Raw genomic sequence first — 20281 nt, 5'->3', positions numbered from 1 at the left:
TATTAGCCTAGCAGAGTGGGTCTTCAAATCAATTATCTTAAAAAAAAAATACTCAATAGCATCAAAACCATAGTCATTATATGTAGCCAAAGAACATTTAATGGTCATTACTGTTTAGATATTTTCTAAAATTACAAGGATTAATGAATATAGTATCTTTTAGGATTTCCATACTTAAATGCTTATTGACATTTTGCTTTTTGTTTATTGTATTATCCTTTTTCGGGAATTAATTTTTTTAAAGAATGACTCAGAAATTGAACTTTTAAATTAACATAACTATTACATAAATTTTGAAAAATAATATATGCAACCATTAAAGATTTATACTGAAAGATAAATTTAGAGATATTAAATAATACCAAAACATTAATTAATAACACTGATTCACGTATAGTTTTCACATAATTTTTTTATATCTACAAACACCAATGATCTCAAAAGAAAATAAAAGAGATGTAGAGGGAGTGGTGGTAGCTCAGTGGAGTACCACCTTGAATTTTAGGGCATTGCCCAAGGTTCGAATGCTCATCCCAACAATATGTTAGGGGAATCCACTTGCGGTGGCAATGGACCTTTAAACATGTTGTCTTTTGGGTTATTTAGCCTTGTACCCAATCTCTAAATTGATGTGCTCTGCAAACTAGTAACCTAGCAAAATTGGTCTTCAGACCAAATATATTCCCTAACAAGAGGAATTACTCAATAGCATTAAAAGCAAAGTCATTATATGTAGCCATAGAACATTAAATGGTCATTACGATTTAGATACTTTCATAAATTACAAGAATTTTTTCTATAAATACAATATCTTTTAGGATTTGCATACTTAAATGCTTATTGGCATTTTGCTTTGGAAAAATGGATGAGAATACCCCCAACTTTGATTCGTCCGCTTTTAATACCCCTAACTATGAGTTAATCTGGTATAATCTCAACTATTGGGGATCGGAGGTTTGCCACAAATGCACCCAGATGACTTGTAACCAGTTACCAAGGTAATTTTTTTAATTTTTTTTCTCTTTTATTTTTTATTTCCTGTTCCTCCCCCATTCCCACCCTTCCCCTGATTCCTCCTGCCAGCCCAACCCTCCTCCCCACTCCCACCACCCCCAGCACCCCCCAACTCCCCCACCCCGATTAACTATTACTGTAAAATTTATCATTTTCACTGCTACCTCTCTTCCACCCCCCCAGTTCCCTGTTTCTCTGCAACACCCATGTCCTTGTTCAACTCTATCATACCTTCGTTGTCCCACTTACTACCAAACTCTTGTAATTCTACTTTTACTTCCCGCTTCTACTTCAAATAGAACCCACTTTTTCTGTTTTTTTTATAAGATAGAACCCACTTTTTTCTTCTTGTATAATCTTCTGGTTTATGTGTTAGTTTTATTAGGGTTTTCGTCAATTCAGTGACCAATTTCATTGGTGAGTTTTTTGGGGATGCTTTCTAGCAGGAAAATGTTTAATTTGTTTCTTAGTGAGAATGTGAGAAAGATTCTTAAGCATAAGGATAGTGATGCTGGTGAAAAAAGTACAATTATTTTGGGTTCTTGTTTTCATGTTGTTGCTTCTGCCGCTGCTTGTTGAATTATTGGCATCTCATTCGATTGAGGTTCTTCTTAACATCGACTTGAATGCCGTCATCGCCATTGAAGGGGGGGAGAGAGAAATTATGAGTTTATGGTTTATAAGTTGTGAATGGTGATGAACTTCTTTTAGGAGAGAGAAAACTGAAGGTGGAAAAATGGTGATTGATGAGGAAGGAGCTCATTGCGATCAAATTCAATTGAGGTCAGAGGATAGAGAGAAGAGCGAGAGAGATGGTGGAGGGGGACTGGTGGTTGAGGAGGGGGAGGAAGGGGAGGAGTGGTAGTGGGATGGGAGTAGTAAAATGGTAAGGATGGGGTGATAAAAAATCAAAATAAAAAAAATAAGTAAAACCAATAAGAGCATGACACATGACATTTTAACCTGCTAAATCGGTTCTTTTAGGTTTGGGGTGCATTTCTGACGGACCTCCTTAATAGTATGGGGTTTTTAAAAATAACTCAAAGTTGGGGGTATTAAAAGCGGACGAGCCAAAGTTAGAGGTATTCTGATCAATTTTTCCTTTTTGCTTTTTGTTTTTTGTATTATCCTTTTTCAGGAATTTTTTTTTTAAGAATGACTCGTCAATTCAACTTTTAATTTGGCATAACTATAACGTAAATTTCGAAATTTAATATATGTAGCCATTAAAGATTTATACTAGAAGATAAAATTAGATATTTTAAATAAAACCAAAACATTAATTAATAATACTGATCCACGTATAGTTTTCACATTACTTTTTTTTATATCTACAAACACCAATGATCTCAAAAGAAAATAAAAGACATATAGAGGGAGTGGTGGTAGCTCAGTGAAGTACCACCGTGAGTTTTAGGGCATAGCCCAAGCTTCAAATGCTCATCCCAACAATAATATGTTGGCGGCATTAACTTGTGATGGCAATGGACCTTTAGACTTGTTGTCTTTTGGGTTGTTTAGCCTTGTATCCAACATCTAAGTTGGCGTAGGCTGCAAGTTAGTAGCCTAACAAGATTGGTCTTCAGACCAATTATCTTCCTAAAAAAGGCATTACTCAATAGCATGAAAACCAATGTCATTATAGGTTGCTATAAAAAATTTAATGGTTATTGCAGTTTAGATACTTTCTAAAATTACAAGGACTTTTTCTATGAATACGGTAGGCTTTCCATACTTAAAAGCATATTGGCGTTTTGCTTTTGTTTCTTGTATTAGCCTTTTTCAGGAATTAATTTTGTTTATGAATGACTCCTAAATTCAACTTTTTTTTTTGCATAACTAAAAAATAAATTTCAAAAAATAATATATGCACGCATAAAAAGATGTATACTAGAAGATAAAATTAGAAATATTAAATAATATGAATACATTAATTGATAACACTGATTAACATATATTTTTCACATTATTTTTTTTATAGCTACAAACACCAATGATCTCAAAAGAAATTAAAAGAGATATAAAGAAAGTGACAGTAGCTCAGTGGAGTATAACCTTGAATTTTAGGGTATTGCCCAAGGTTCGAATACTGATCCCAACAATATGTTGCGGGTTTTCATTTGTTGTGGCAATGAACCTCTGAACTTATTCTCTTTTGGGTTGTTTAACCTTATACCTAACCTCTAAGTTGATGTGCCTTGCAGGCTAGTAGCGTAGCAGGGTTGGTCTTCAAATCAATTATCTTCCCTAAAAAAAGATTTACTCAATAGCATCAAAATCAAAGTCATTATATGTAGCCATAGAACATTTAATGCACATTATGGTTTAGATACTTTCTAAAATTACAAGGAATTTTTCTATGAATACAGTATCGTTTAGGATTTTCATACTTAAATACTTATTGACATTTTGCTTTTTGTTTCTTGTATTAGCCTTTTTCAGGAATTAATTTGTTTAAGAATGACTCGTAAATTCAACTTTTTATTTAGCATAATTAAATAATAAATTTCAAAAAATAATATATGGACGCATTAAAGATATATAATAGAAGATAAATTAGATATATTAAATAATACAAAAACATTAATTGATAACCTTGATTAACGTATAGTTTCAACATTATTTTTTTTATAGCTACAAACACCAATGATCTCAAAAGAAATTAAAAGAGATATAGAGGGAGTGGTGGTAGCTCAGTGGAGTACTACATTGAATTTTAGGGAATTGCCCAATGCTTGAATGCTCATCCTAACAATATGTTGGGGCATTCATTTGTAGTGGCAATGGACCTTTGGACTTGTTGTCTTTTAGCTGTTTAACCTTGTACCCAACCTCTAAGTTGGTGTGCTCTGCATGCTAGTAACCTAGCAAGGTTGGTCTTCAAACCAATTATCTTTCCTAAAAAAAAAATTACTCAGTAGCATCAAAACCAAAGTCATTATATGTAGCCATAGAAAATTTAATGCTCATTATGGTTTAGGTACTTTCTAAAATTACAAGGAATTTTCATATGAATACAGTATCTTTTAGGATTTTCATACTTAAATGCTTATTGACATTTTGCTTTTTGTTTCTTGTATTATCCTTTTTCAAGAATTATTTTTTTAAAAGAATGACTCGTAAATTCAACATTTAATTTGACATAACTATAACATAAATTTCGAAAAATAATACATGCAGCCGTTAAAGATTTATACTAGAAGATAAAATTAGAGATATTCAATAATACCAAAACATTGATAATACTGATTCACGTATAATTTTCACATAAGTTTTTTTTATATCTACAAACACCAATGATGTAAAAAGAAAATAAAAAAGCACTAAAATGATGTCCCTTCTTTTGCCCCTCCTAGTATTTATAGTCCTCATCCCATAACCAGGATTTATACTTGAATGAGTCTTTTTCTTACCAGCTGAGACATACTATATGAGGTACACTTACTCTTCCTTAGAATTTCATCATTCTATTTTCATAAGTTTACACCATCTATTCACGACCAGTTATTTTTCTAGGCGATTTCCTAAGTAATTTAACAGTGTGGAGTTTGATGTATCAAATCAAACTCTTGATAGAAATGAAAAATGTGTTATAGACACTACATTATTTAGTAGATAAAGTCATACCCTGTATCACAAATTAGACTGGTAGCTAAGTGGTGAAATGAATTTCTTAAGTAATTAAATGCAAGAGAATACCTAAGTTCGAGTCTTAATCTTTGTACAGCGTGTCACAAAATAGAGTGGTATCTTAATGGTGAATTGAATTTTATAAGTAATTAAATGCAAGGTTATACCTAAGTTTGGTTATTTATCTAGACATTTTTATAATAGCTATAGCTCAACTTGGTAATTTATCAAGTCACCGCCTGCTTACCATGATGTCATTTGGTACAAAGAAGGTAACTGTTAGATATACTACCTCTGTTTTTATTTAGTTGCAACGTTTTGACTTTCACGCTTGCCAATGTACAATTTCAAATCGTTTTATCTCTAATTGTATGTAAGTAAAATTATAAAAATTTGATATTATGAAAGCTTACATCGAAACGAATCAAACAAGACCCCACAAGACTATATTTTGTTTTACCATATAAATCAATAAATGTGGTCAAATAAGAGGACATGAATAGTACAATTTGTCAAATGTTGCAACTAAAAAAGAACGGAGGTAATATATATATATATATATATATATATATATATATATATATATATATATATATATATATATATATGTGATATCTTTAGTATCTAATATATCTCTAACGGTAACACATGACGATCTACATTCTCGTATAGATTATGGGCTTGGCGAACGCTTTGCCTAGGGACCTCGGTAATACGACACCATTATAGCATCTTGGCCCGGGTGCGAATGTCAGTAATTGTATTATTGTATATTGCGTCATAATATCCTGAGTTCGTTTGGAGTTGAGCAAGCGCACCAATATTGCTGAATCAGTACTGATTGTAATGCTATTATAGTTCTGTTCAATAGCCCAAATATATTGATGTTGATCTTCTGTCTAAAAGCTACTTTAAAAAATTATCCCATTTTGTTATTATCATCATACTTAACATGGTAAAGCACCTTTATTTTAATTTGTAAAAATAAGTTGTTTAATCTCAGATTGAAACCTTTGACCTCTAGCACATACTGTTCAGAGTCAACTATTTTACATGGCAATACATATATAAACTATATAACCTTATTTTTTACGATTATTCACTCCATTTCATAAAATTCTTCCTATCCATTGTAACAACGAACTATATCAAGTCGAGGAGGAGAGAGATAATTAAAAGAGAAAATGATTTTAAAAGTAGGCTAACTTAAAGCGCAAATAAGTACATGCACCCAAGTGCATGTAGAGCATGGTGCACCCTCTTTCAAACCACGTCATTTTATCATTTTAGAGTCTATAATTTTAAAAAAATTGTTATTTGTTTTCTTAAATTTTGCAACTAAAGATTTCTTTTTCAAATTTAAATTTAAAAGTTATATGTTCTTTTACCTTAAGCGTATATGTTCATTTAGTATATGTTCATTTCATTATAACCTATGTTCTTTTATAAATATAGATTTACATGTTCTTTAATTTTAAGTCGTGTGTTCTTTTTAAAGTAGAAAAGTCGTTGAAAGTAGGCATATCTTTTGAAAATGATTTTAAATGAAAAGTAATAAGATCTTTAGGAATCAAAAGGGTTGTTATTGTTACTTTTAAAATTTGACTTGTAATTTTGTTCATATGGTTTCCTTGGTTACTTGCAGAAAAATGGCTATAAAAAGTGTACTGTACTTGGTGGCTTTTACTTAATCATGGAACGAGAAGTAACCAATGACCAGAAGTAGATGAAGAACGTGATTTGGACAAACGACATCAACTTTTGAGGAAGTTGAGTATCAAAATAATCAAGGTTAGCTAGTGTTCATGCCATGAACATTGAACAGGGCTCCAATTGCATATGTGTTGAGTTGACTTTTAGCATGTTTAAATTTTAGCATGACTGCATATGTGTTGAGTTGACTTTTAGCATGAAAAAACACATATGAACCGATTTTTCCCGGATTCGAAATATAAGTATAAGCCCAAAGCCCCATTATCCTTCCCAGCCCATATATAAACTCCCTTAAAAACCCTAAGTCTTTTTGATTTCTCTCATCTCTCTCCTCTCTCATTTCCTGGCCTCTTTCTTTGTTTCTCAGTTTTTTGATTTCTCCCTCTCATATCATTATATCTATTGTGCTGTCATCTCTGAAATTGGACTTTAATTCCCCCCGCACCTTTTCTTCGAAATGAGGCCTTAGGGCATCTGGTCTTCAACAGACTTTGTAGACCCACTCCTGTTCCACCTATCCTTTCACTCCCCAGGGATTCCGTACAGCTAGACAATCACGGTTCATCGCTCGGAGGGAGAGAATAGAAGCAAGCATTTCCCGCTGTCGTTTGGTTCGGTTCCAGATTTAGTACCAAAATCCAAACCGAATACCGAACTTTCACCCCTAACTGGCTAAAACCCTACTCGCTAAAAATGGTTTTGCAGTCCATTTGCTGCTCTTCTTTCGGATTGCCGAAGTTTCCCCATCCGCGCTCTGAAGAATTTGTAATTCTTTCGTTATTTCTTTCTTTGTCAAATTCTGTGTAACTTTGTTGAATTATGGAATTTTCCCCTTATATCCTATTTATAGTTTAATTTATGTCTCATAGGTTCGCACGAGACCATTATTGGGAATGACCGAAGGTTTCGGCTTGCGCCAAATGTAAGAATAATTTCACCACTCTTGCTTGAGCTATTACTTGCTAAATATCTACGCAATTATTTATCTAATATTATGGAACATTAGTTATTTGCATGTTTATACATGTTTTATCAAAAACATACATAGATTGTATAATATTATAGTGAGGAAGGAGGACAGGGGATGCGAAAAGTAGAAGGGAATGAGGGGTAGGCACAAAGTATAGATACAGGGCGACATTTATTGTCCGTTTGGTTTGATGGAAAATGTTTTTTCATGAAAGACTAGTTGTTGGTTCGGGATATCTCCTGAATTATTTGTCAATGTGAATGGGATTTCTTATATCAAACACTTGAGAGAAGTGGAAAGTAAAAGTTATAGGTATTGGATTGTGCTCGGATAATGATGTTCACGTTTCTTTTAGATTTTCTACATAGTAAATTATAATTAATATCAATATAACCCCTAGTTTCAAGAGAATATAGATTTATAAATATGTAATTACTTACAAAAAAAAATGACATACAATCTTGTTATTAAAATACAGGTTAATGTAATACAATCTTGTTTTCAAAATATAGTTGTTAAATGGTGTAATAGTGTTAATTATGGAGCCATGGAGGTTATAAAACTTTGAAGATCTTTTTTTTTTAATATATTGAACTGAAAGGTAGGATACTATATTATTTGCATTAGCTTAATGAGTATTAATATATACATTTGTATTTAATTATTCTAAAATAAAAATATTATCTTGTCCTTAAATAACATTTTACAACTATCAACATGAAATTGTAGAATACTCCCTCCGTTTCCTAAAGATCTTTCTTGTTACTGTTCCTATAGATACCAAGGAGAATCCATTTGTGTGGGGGTGTGGGGTGGGTAAAGTAGGAGAGAGAAAGGTGTTAAGACAAATAAACAAATAAAAAGGGGTTAAAGTAGGGAAGAGAAAGGGAGTAAAATTGAATTAATAATGTAATGGTGGACCATATGATAGGGACATGAGAGAGTAAAAAGGAAAAAACAAATTCCAAATAAGGAATAAAGTAAAAGAGGGAAGATCTTTTGGAAACGCACCTAAACGGAAAGAGTGAAGATTTTTAGGAAACATAGGGAGTAGTTGGTTAGTGCATTTTGTATCCCAAATGAGAGGTCATAGGTTGAAGTCTTAGAACACACATTGTTATTGTTAATATGTCTCATTTGATTGTGTGGGGGGAGGAAAACGGTTTACCTTCAAATTTTGGTGGAATGTCTACAAAGGGATGGAAAACTCTTTTATACCTTAGTTTCCCTTTTCAAATGCCTTATCCAATCGAACAATGGAAATGGGAAAAAATAGTTTTCCTTCAAAACAAACGGAGCCTTAGCAAATAGAGGGTGAGGAATAACAATACACTATGTTCTTCAATATGTGGATAGGGAGTTAGAGTAAACTTGGGCTGAAATTTTCTGCATTTTGTTACTTAGTTGCTTTTGTGTTCTAACTTTAGAATTGTTACTGCAGCATATACTCTACCGAGTTTAAATTGGGTAGTCAAGGTATCTTTGTTCCCAAAATCAAAGGAAGTTACCAAAGTTTATGCATCTTCTTCAGTTCCAGATGCTAAATTGGAAGTGTCTCCAAAGAATAATTCTGGTATTCCAGAGATACATTCTGATTCAAATGCGAAATTTCAACTTTCTTCAAAGGGTTTGAAATTTGCTGGTATTGAACCGTTTGGAGGTAAATCGGGCTCAGTTTCGTTTTATGGGATAACTCACCATGTGGTTGAAGAGAGCAAGGTTGTTTCATCCCCTTATAAGGACGATAGAGGTTCAATGCTCTGGGTTTTTGCTCCGCTTGTTCTGATATTATCTTTGATCATCCCTCCAATTTTCCTTTCTAATGTATTTGATAGTTTTCTCAAGAATGAGTATCTTGCAGGTAACTCTCGCTAATTATCTAAATTTTGTTATTATGTTAATATAATCTAAGTTTATGGCTTGATGATTTGCTCTCTTGGTTTTTATCTTCTTTTTCTTCTCCCTTAACTGTTTAAGTGGATGTTTGTTTTAAGTCATTTAATGGGAATGGCATGAAATCAAATAGATGGAGGGGTAACGATGATTGTTGTCTTTATTGAATGTTTGGTTTCACTATTGTTAAAAAATAAACATTTGGTCACCAATAATAACTAGGTGGAATAGTTACTGTCATGAAATGGAAACCGTTGCAGACATGTAACCAGAATGGTCTTGCATTTCTGTTTCCAACACTTTTAAAGAATGTTAATTTAAACATGCTCCAAGTGTTGAATTTTGGCATGCATTCATTTATAAGTGTGTGTGCGCTAGTGCGTGATGCACATATACATGCACACATCCAAAGCAAGATTTTGCATGACTTGACTATTGTAGAAATGTGCTAATTGCTATGGGCGTATTGTTTTAGCAATTTGATGGAGGTTTATGCATTCGGAATGCCATACTGTCATAAGCTACATTTTGTTTTAGTTGTATTGATTTGATAAGATGACTTTTATACTGTACTACAATATGCTTTGACAACTGCTTTGTGGTTATTGATGCTAATAGGTAATCTCAGTATAGATTTCATTGTAAGCTATGTACTCTTTTCTTCCCAATATTGTAAGCTTCATTTGGTTCACACCTGTCAAGATTTAGACAAAAATATTTTTGTATTGTATACTTTAGAAATTAATGGCCATGAGTTACAACTTTTGACCTCAAAAGTAGGATTGTTTTAGTCAGCAGCCCCTTCCCTAGTTCTTTACATACTTGGACCACTGATCCTGATCTTCTTTGCAACACTACAGAGATTGCTTGTAACCTTTCTTGTGAAGCTGTGCTCTACGCTGGTATTGCAGCCTTCCTTCTGATAACTGATCGCGTTCAAAGGCCATATCTTCATTTTAGTGCAAAACGTTGGGGCCTCATAACGGGTTTGAAGGGACACTTATCAAGTTCATTTTTTGCCATGGGCCTGAAGGTGATTCCTCCTTTACTGGTAACTTATGTCACGTGGCCATTGATAGGCATGAAAGCTCTTGTTGCAGTTAGTCCCTTGCTAGTTGGATACCTGGCTCAGTTTGCTCTTGAGGCTTTCATTGATAGACAAGGCTCGTCCTGTTGGCCTCTAGTTCCCATTATCTGCGAGGTATTTATGCTTTTGAGCTTTTCAATGACTCCTGATTATTTTTGTATACCAGTTTTTCAATTTGGCTATGCATTTTCTTGGCAGGTTTATAGATTCTACCAACTGACTAGAGCTGTAAGTTATTGTGAGGGTCTGATGTTTGCAATGAGAGGGGTTCAGGCTACCCCAGAAGTGATGGAGATAACTGGGGCTTTATCAGCAATTTCTGTGACCTTTTACATGGTTGCTCTGGTCTGCCTATGGTCGTTATTGACATTTTTTCTGAGACTGTTTCCTTCAAGACCTGTCTCAGAAAAGTACTGATATATATATCTTTCCTATTTTGTACTAGTTTTTAGTATAATATTATGGCTAGTTTTTCTGAATTTCTCAGAAGCAGATGTGAGATGTAGGAACTAGGAAACAAAAAGGAGAAAAGAAGTTGAAAAAACATTAGGCAAACTCACTGTAAATGAATGTGTATAGTGGTGTCAATTTGGTTAACCAGTTCAGGTTCAAACCAAACAGTTCATTTGACTCCAGTTCAGTCGATTTCAGTTCGTTTTTCCAAATTTAATTGATTGAGTTTATATTTTTTTTTGTTTCTGTTTCTGTTTCAATCCATATACTTAATTCAATTTTCAATTCACTTCATTTAAGTTTACATTTTTTCTTTGGTTTGACCCGTACAATTCAGTTAAACACAGTTGATTATTTACCCATTACTATCAGTTAAACAATTATTTTCATTTTGGATTCAGTTAATTTCGATTTTTGTAAGGAAAGTCGCATCAACTCAGGTGAAATTCAATGTCGGTTATGCCATATGCATCTTTTTGCTACGAGTCGCGCTTTGGATCAACAACTTATTTATTGAGAAGAATTTTAACTTGTTTGGACTTTTGCCATGTCGGTTAAACCGGTCGGAAATAACGATTATCATAAAGAGATGTGTCTATAATTGTTTACAAAATCGCATTTTGAAATTGCTATTTTTACTGTGAAATTATTTTACTAAAGGTTCAACATTTGGTTGATATTGAAAAATTAAATATCAAATTCTTTATTGTCGAATTTCTAATCATTGCTCATTTGTAGGTTAATTATAATTATGTTAACGATATTAAATGTAATTTTGTAATGATACTGGGTAACATAATTATTCTATACTGTTATATTGACTTGTAACAATTATTAATGATGAATTGATTATTGATTGTGATCAAAGATTAAAGGTGATGATAAATGATAATGACGAATAATTGGAGTCGATGATGATCAAAGTTGATAAACACACAATTATATGAGTACACCATGATCAAAGTCAATGTAAGTAATCACTATACTACTCTAAATTAGTGTATATATCAATGTATTTATGTTAGTAAATTTTAGATAATACTACATTGTATAATCTCAACAATTGATCTTGTAGATCACAACCTAATTATAATTTAAGATTAGGCAACGTCCCCAAGCTTAGTATTACGAAAAGAACGGATCACCTTTTTTTATAATATAATGTCTAGTTTTATTTATTTAATGACCAATTCAATCTGTTTAGTGATCCACACAATCCATTCAATAATTACATTATTTAATCCATTTAGTGACTAGTTTAATCCATTGTTTAATATTGTCCATTGTAGTTCAAGATTCAAATGAAAACAATCGAAAGAGAAGAGAAGGGACGACTAGCTTGGTTCAAGATGTCTAGGGATAATGTTGGTTTAGAGTCAGAACTTATTAGGAAAACTAAGGTTTGAGTTTGTCTAATCTTATTGACTAACTAAATGTGTCAATGATATTCAATAAGGTAATTCAATATAACAATACTCTGTCTAAGTTAATCGTATTTAAGTTCAATTGATTTGGAACTAAACACATCGAAGTGCATTGAAACAAGTTGTTGTAAGATGTGATTGATAGATGTATTAATGTAGGTCGAAAAACTAATTCAAGATAACAATACTCTATTAAACTTAGCAATCTTTAAGTTAAACTCATTTCATGACTAAAAACATATAACTAAATTGAAACAAGTTATTATGGGATGAGCTAAATGAATGTATCATTAATCAATGACTTGTGATAAGCTAATAGGAACTGACAATAGTATATTAAAGTTATAGTTTTTAAGTGAAATTCATTTCGGTCGGGCAATAAGGTATAATTTTACTTACTGGGTGAAGCTGCAAGCTTGCTTCTGTTGCATTTCATGGTGCCTCAACACATGCATATTGTTTCCTTTTGTTCTCTTGATTATTTTTTTCTGTTCATTGCTGGGTTCAAAGAGGTCACTTGCTTGATGCTACTATTTCTTTTCTGTAAACAGCTTGAGAAGATTGTCTTGTTCATTATAGAGCAACAAGGTTTACTTGCAAAGAGATTGTCTGATCTCAGGGAACAGCAGGACACTGCTTTTCAGCAGAGAAGCATTCTTGATGTGTCTCAAGTACGAGAAACATATCGCGCAGTGGGACGAGATCTTTTGAGGCTTCTCTATTTTGTTGAAATGAATGCTATAGGTCTGCGGAAGATCTTGAAAAAATTTGATAAACGCTTGGGCTATGGATTCACCAAGCATTATGTCAAAACTCGTGCTAATCATCCCTATTCACAGCTGCAACAAATATTCAAGCATGTGGTAATATCCCGAATCCTGCTAATATTATGACAAATCTCTTTTGTTGTCTTTTTGAAATTAAATTCATTTTTATTTGCATTTGTTTCGATATCATGAAGTGATGTAGATCAAAACATGTCCACAGGGTATCTATGTCTCTATTCGTTGTGGAACAAAGGTTTTGTGTCATTGCTAGAGACAACATTGAACAAACAAAAATTTAAGATGATCTGACATTTGTTTGCTCTCTTAGTCGGCTTCCCATCCCTGGCTCAACTCATTTCTTTTCTTTTCCTTCTGTTTTTTAAGGTAAAAACTTTTGGTGGAAAATTCATCTATGTTTCTCATATAAAGTTCTTAGGGGTACAAATCACTATAAAGAAACTCGTGTTATGGCTTATGGTTCCTTAACTTTGCAGTTGGAAGCATCTGGAGGGAGTACACAGGCATATTGATTTCCACTGATAAAATTAGTGACCTAGGTGACTTAATTATGATTAACTTTACCTTTCTAAGACACTGTAAGGTTGACCTTCAAATATTGAAAGCTTGAGCCCCTGAGCAATAATTATATATATAGTTATCTATGGGGAATTTGTGTCATTATGCAATGGAAATAACAGGATCTATTTCAAGTTGAGGGATTGCCATTGACTAGAGGGATTTTCATTATGTCTAGTTTCATGGGGGTTCATCTATTCATTTTTTCTTTGAAAAGTTGGTTATGTCATGCATACAAGCTATGCGTCTACTTAGTTCTTGCAAACTCCGTTACCTGATTTTTTGAATGGATTACTGTAGGCCATCAATAGAAAATTACGGAACTTTCTGGACTTGTTATCTGTCATTGCATTTTTAATTGCAAATGAGAGCTTTGAATTAATCTAGCCTGTAATCCTGGGAAATTGAGTATTCCCTCCCTGAGTCCCTGGTGAGCAGTACTGACTACTGAAACTATCGAGTATTGACCACCTATTTTGTTCAACAAGCAGGGTTTTGGAGCGGTTGTGAGGGCCATATCTCGCAATCTTGCAGATCTTCAGGACCACCAAGAAAGCTACGTATCGATATATGATCAACCGGTTCTTCATCTCCAGGTCTCACACGGACATCTAAACTTAAGTGTTGCCTCTTAATTGTTTCTTGTTTTTCAACATTCTTTGAACTATTAATTTCATGAATAATCTGTAATTATATAGAATTATCCTGATTGCCATGGTGTAAAAAATTTTCATTGTTAGCTTTGAAACATTTACCAGAACTCCTTTCATGCATATTTGCAAGCACTTATGTGCACCTGTCAAGTGAAAAATAGTTCCTGCATAAGATAGCGTGGTTTGTTACCAAACTAATGGGACCACTACTTCTTAAGTAGGCAAATAAGCTGTCACTTTCCAAAAAAATCCATAGTATGCTTCTCGTGTAGAGGATGGATTTGGGAAATAATTTGTTGCGCTATCTAATAGGAGGTTATAGTTACATTGAAACGTCAAGAATAGAAGATCTAGTATTGAAACTAATTGTTGAATTTGGATTCCGTCTGTTGCCCAAGGTCCCAAATTTCTTATATAGTTGAGACTTGTAATCATTCCACTTTCAACTATATATGTGGTGTTCCTATAGGATTTTCAAAACTCGTTATTGCTTCAACTAGAAAAGTTTGCAAATGGATAAGATCAGATAGGTTCATCTTGGATCTAAAATGTTATTAACACTTTTAACCTTTTTCATTCCAAGGAAAAAAATACTGCTAATAGACAGGAAGTGTCATTCCAGAATCACTGTGTGCATCTTATCAGTTTTTTGTACTTCTTCAATGAAACATTCGTTACAAGTTCAACCGTTTTACAGAGCTCTAAACACGGGTGCACCATTGCCTTCGTTGTTTTTGATAGATAATTGGTGAATATTTGTTGGTCTGCAGGATCCCGTTGTCACTTCTATCCGGACAGCTGTAGATAGACTGACACATTCAACAAATTTTCTTCATTTCATGGGGAAACATGCGTTGATATTGCAAGAAGATTTACCAAGTCCATCTCAGGATGATGTTGATGATCAGGGATTTGATTTGATGTCCCTTATGTTAAACTTGACTAACACATTCCTATACATGGTCAATACATATATTATTGTCCCCCACAGCCGATAGTTATTCTCTAAGCCTTGGTGCTGCAGCAACTGTTTGTGGAGCTGTGATTGGATCAATGGCTGTTGCCCAGATGTTCTCTTCAGTTTACTTTAGTGCATGGTCAAATAAATCATATCAGAAGCCCCTCATTTTTAGCAGCGTTGTTCTCCTAATTGGAAATGTCTTGTATGCACTGGCGTATGACTTTGACCTGATATCAGTACTTCTCATTGGCCGCATCTTCTGCAGGTAATACATAACAGTCCATTCTAATCATTTTGCATATTTACACAAAAATTATATTCATCTGTTTTTTAGCTTCCCAATAGAGGCCCCTGTTTCCTCTGAAATATTTATATGAACATTCTATCATGTCCAAGATAACCGTGATCTTTGACATTTTGTGATGGTTATTTAGAACAAAATACCTTGACTTGAACACTATGTGGATTCATGCGTCTTTAGGATGAGGACATAGAAGTCTTTGGAGACTGAGGGAATTTGAGATAGATTCACGAAAAAGACCAATATGAGTGATCTTAAAACAAACATGCCTCAGCTTTTCTCATTGGAACTTTTTTGAACTTACTTAAAGAGGCTAGTCTGCTAGGTAGTGACTGTAGATACTGAGTCTGGCTCTCTCTTAGACTATCTGACGTATTGATTCTAACCGAGATCTTGGACAGACAGATACTGCAGCATTTTATTAGGTTATTCACTAAAATTTAGTCCAAGGTTGAACTTAATTTAACCTCTTCCTCTTTATTATATATACGATTCTTCTTTTTTTTGCTACTGGTCTCATTCATGGTATCTGGATGTGATTTTTCAGGTTGGGTTCTGCTAGGGCCGTTAATAGGCGTTACATTAGTGATTGTGTGCCGCCAAAGATGCGGATGAAGGCATCTGCGGGTTTTGTTACTGCCAGTGCACTTGGAATGGCTTGTGGTCCTGCTCTTGCTTGTTTATTTCAAACCAAATTCAGATTGTACAAACTAACATTCAATGATGACACTTTACCTGGATGGTTTATGGCACTGGCATGGCTTTTTTACCTCTTGTGGCTTTGCATTTCATTTAAAGAGCCTCCTAAGTCTGAATGCAACATTATTCCTCAGGAATTGAACCGTGGTAAATAACAGATCCATAATCTATTGCTCCATGTTAATTCATCTAGTGACTCCTTTGATTTGTTTCTGTACGTATTATAAGAGAGATTACTTAAGGAACAAAAAAAGGACCATGGAGACCCTGACACTTGACAGGAAAATGTTGATGAAACTCACAAGTCATGTATAGGGCACTTTTTATTTCTTTTAGTTTAGCAAAGCTGATCAAGGCACAAGATTGCTTAACACGGATATAGGTCTTAGTCGTCTTACTATGAACAAGATTGCTTAACACAGATATTGGTCTTACTGTTTGGGCGTTCATTGTCTCTTTTTATCTCCATTTGTGCTGATACCTAGTATGACACTATAGGACAAAAGACACATAACATGGTGGACAATGATTTGGAGAAACCATTGATTGTGAGCTCAGAGAAAAAACAACAGGATGATGACGACGAAGATGATCAAGAGTTTGACGGAAACAATGAAGATTCTGAAGAAAATCATAAGCCTGCCACCTCAATTCTTGCTGCTTATAGACTGCTGACGCCATCTATCAAGGTATAGAGTTCAGTTCTCTTTCTTTTCACTTAATTTTGTAACTATGAGCGAAGAATTACTTACAAAATCATGTATTAGGCCACTTTGTGCACCCTACCAACAGTGTAAAACTATATCCATCAATGGGGCCTTAGTCCTTCCCATGATTTGCATCCCCAAGGATGGCTCCTAAGAGGGAATTAGACTTTAGACTCTTGACTTCGAAGTTTTGCAGTGTAGTTAGCTCTATGAAGTATGAACATCTCATAGCTGATAGCACTATGTTATGATACCAAGCATGATACTCTTAAGATCAGTATTGTCAGTAATATATAAATTTGGAGCTCTTTTTATGACACTTAAAGTGAAGTTCTCGGGCTGTATTACTTCTCCTTCTGTCCTCGATTCATCACTAATTCTTTGATTTAGTAACTATTTGAGGAAAATTTGATGGATGATTCTTGAAAAGTTTGAGTGGACATTAAATATGTTCAAATCTGAATGTTGCTCAATAGTAGAGCTCTTAGTTTATTCAAATTCAATAATATACTTTTTGCCTGTCATTAGGTACAATTACTGATATATTTCATGCTCAAGTATGCAATGGAGATTCTACTAGCAGAGTCAAGTGTCATTACAGGATACTACTTTCGGTGGTCTACCCGGTCTGTGGCGCTTTTTCTTGCATGTCTTGGGCTAACAGTTCTCCCGGTCAATGTATTAGTTGGAAACTACATCAACAACATGTTTGAGGAAAGGTAATCATAAAAAAACACCTACTATGTTAAAAGTCAATATGATGTTTTAGTTGAAGTTACACCACGTAACATGTCTTGCATCCAATTTAGAAATACTATATGATAGACTTAGTTGTTTTTCTTTCTTTGACTGAATAAAATGCAGATATTCCTATGCAATTTTACATTATTTACAAACTAGAAACAATCAACTGTTGATTCTGTGTTAATTTGTATTTTAACTCTGAAGCACCTTTTGTGGAAACTGAAATCCACCTCGAGGCACTTTTCAAATATAACCCTACTACTTTTCTATAGTGGTCTTAGTGAGCTCATTCACAATTCCTGAATATGTGGGTAAGAGACTGCACCTCGTGGCACTTGATAATCCATGACTCACAAAGAAGATTTTTTTACTGGTGATGAAAAAACTAATTCATGGTGGACGACTTGATGCAGGCAAGTGCTATTGACGTCTGAGGTTATTGTTTTGATAGGCATTGTCCTGAGCTTCCAGGTTGGAGTGTCATATTCAGTTCCGCAGTATGTCATTTCAGCACTCATCACATTTGTAGCTGCTGAAGTACTTGAAGGTGGTTCTTTTTTGTTTTCTCAGAACTATGAAATAGTTTTCTGAGCACTTCTACAATTTTATTCTTTTATCTTTTTTTTCTCTGTTTCCTCCCTTTTGACTAGTGTCTTGCTGCAACATTAGATCTGGAAGAAGTCTCTAGTTTTAGCTCAACTGATCTAGTTTAAGTTTACAAACAGAATAATTAGCTACCTATTCTATATACAATACTGGTAGGAGATTAATCTGGCATAGTTGACTGTTTTTGCTTCCTTACAAACGATTACTTGTTAAATGCAGGTGTTAATCTATTGCTTTTATCTCGAGTCATGTCATCTAGGCTTTCCCGTGGGACCTACAATGGCGGACTGCTTTCTACAGAAGCAGGGACCCTGGCTCGAGTAGTTGCTGATGGTACGATAACTCTGGCTGGGTTATGGGGTGAAAGCACGCTTTTAAATACTACTCTGCTTCCTTCACTTCTGATTTGTATCACCTCAATAGTAGGCACTTGCTTCACTTATAATTCCATGTACTGATTTTCTCAAGAAATAAGTTCAACATCCGCATATATGTGCTAGGAAATTGTACAGCATATGCATATAGGAACACTAAGAGTTCATAATCATGTTCGATCAGATGGTCAAAGCTTGTGCCGAGCTTCAAAATTGTGATTATGGTTCTCTTAAACAAGAGGGAAGCTGTAAAGAATGCTGCGTATGGTAGTGGTCTGCTGTATATGTCTGCTGTATATGGTAGTGGTCTGCAGTACACCTGCTAGGTGTTTTGTTTTAATGCTAGGTGTGGGATCCTAAGAGGATCACCTTTTTGTTTGTTGTCATGTACAGCTATTATGTATTTTGTTTTCTTATACTCTAGGTATTTAGTAGCTCCAGTATATATATAGAGATGATGTATAATTTGTAGGTTGTAACAAACACAGAGAGTGAGTTACAAGAAATAGAAAACTGAGAATCAAGAGAGAAATATTGAGTGTTAAGTTTCTTCATGGTATCAGAGCAAGGTTGCTCAATCTGACTGAGAAACTTAAAGATTCAAGAAAAGAAGAAGATTTTAAAAAATCAGCAAGATGACTGATAAATCGAAAGAAAAAAAGAGTGAGAGTAGTGAAGCCCACCTTTTGAATCCTTACAAGGATCCATTGTTTGTTGGAGTTAATGAAAGTTCTACAACGACACTGGGTACCATCATATTCACAGGGAGTAACTTTGCAAACTGGAGCAGAAATGTTCAAACTGCTCTAGGAGCAAAGAATAAACTGGGCTTGCTGGATGGAAGATGTGAAAAACCAAATCCTAGTTCTGATGATCTTCACAGATAGGTGAGAGCTGATTATATGGTGAGAAGCTGGATCCTAGCCACCATGAAACCTGAAATTGTAGAAAGCTTGGTTTTTGTTGAATCAGCAAAGGAGCTGTGGGAAGAGATAATAGAGAGGTATGGGCAGACAAATGCTCCACAACTGTTTCAACTCAAGAAGGAGCTTTATGAGTTGCAACAACATGACTTGCCAGTAGGAGATTACTATTGCAAACTGAAGGCATTGTGGGATCAGATTTCCAATCTTGAAGCCATACCAACATGTAGTTGTGGAGTAATGGAAACCTGCAAATGCAATGTTTTGAAGAAAATCATGGAAATGGAGGCATCAAACAAGCTGCTGAAATTTCTGATGGGTTTGAACAATGGATATAATCAGATGAAGACAAATCTACTTTCCATGGATCCTCTGTTACCAGTTAATAAGGCATACAACTTGGTTTTGCAAGTTGAAAGGCAGAAGGAGATATCGGGAGAACTGAATGTTGGAAATGAAGTAAGTGCCATGGCTTCATTTAGGCAAGAGAAGAGTTTAGGACCTCTAAAATATTTTAGACAGAAGGATTACAAGGAGAGAAAGTTGGAAAAGGCTTTGAAGAAGTGTGACCATTGTGGAAAGAGGGGTCATGTGAGGGATGAGTGTTTCAAGATCAAAGGAGCTCCTGAATGGTATGAGAATCTGCAAAAAGAAAAATACAAGCAAGCAGCTAATGTTGGAAGAGAACAAGCAAGCTGTGAGGAAAACACACCACTGGATGGAGAAGTGGACAAAGGAGAAGGAAGTGGAAGCAAGGTGGACAGTGCTATGGTATCTGCTTTAGTC

At 34.4% G+C, this 20281-nt stretch overlaps 1 protein-coding gene and 1 pseudogene across 1 annotated transcript; both read left to right on the top strand.

Moving 5' to 3' along the window:
• The first annotated feature begins 861 nt into the window (after positions 1 to 861).
• Positions 862 to 10724, top strand: LOC104898680 (uncharacterized). The gene is made up of 4 exons (XM_057390716.1): positions 862 to 998; positions 8755 to 9188; positions 10081 to 10421; positions 10506 to 10724. Exons 1-4 carry the CDS (start codon positions 862 to 864, stop codon positions 10722 to 10724), a joined length of 1131 nt encoding a protein of 376 aa, XP_057246699.1.
• On the top strand, positions 8740 to 19117 carry LOC104898681 (SPX domain-containing membrane protein At4g22990-like; annotated as a pseudogene).
• Positions 19118 to 20281: the final 1164 nt, after the last annotated feature.

This window comes from Beta vulgaris, chromosome 7 (genome assembly GCF_026745355.1).
Source record: "Beta vulgaris subsp. vulgaris cultivar EL10 chromosome 7, EL10.2, whole genome shotgun sequence".
NCBI classification, from domain to species: domain Eukaryota; kingdom Viridiplantae; phylum Streptophyta; class Magnoliopsida; order Caryophyllales; family Amaranthaceae; genus Beta; species Beta vulgaris.
This window is presented reverse-complemented; position numbering and strand designations above follow the sequence as displayed.

What these genes read in the sequence shown, in the direction of transcription:
- LOC104898680 (XM_057390716.1), top strand. Translation starts at nt 862, where the DNA reads ATGGATGAGAATACCCCCAACTTTGATTCGTCCGCTTTTAATACCCCT. An exon ending in ACTTGTAACCAGTTACCAAG is followed by an intron (nt 999 to 8,754) that starts GTAATTTTTTTA and finishes TTCTAACTTTAG; the next exon opens with AATTGTTACTGCAGCATATA. An exon ending in CAAGAATGAGTATCTTGCAG is followed by an intron (nt 9,189 to 10,080) that starts GTAACTCTCGCT and finishes GCAACACTACAG; the next exon opens with AGATTGCTTGTAACCTTTCT.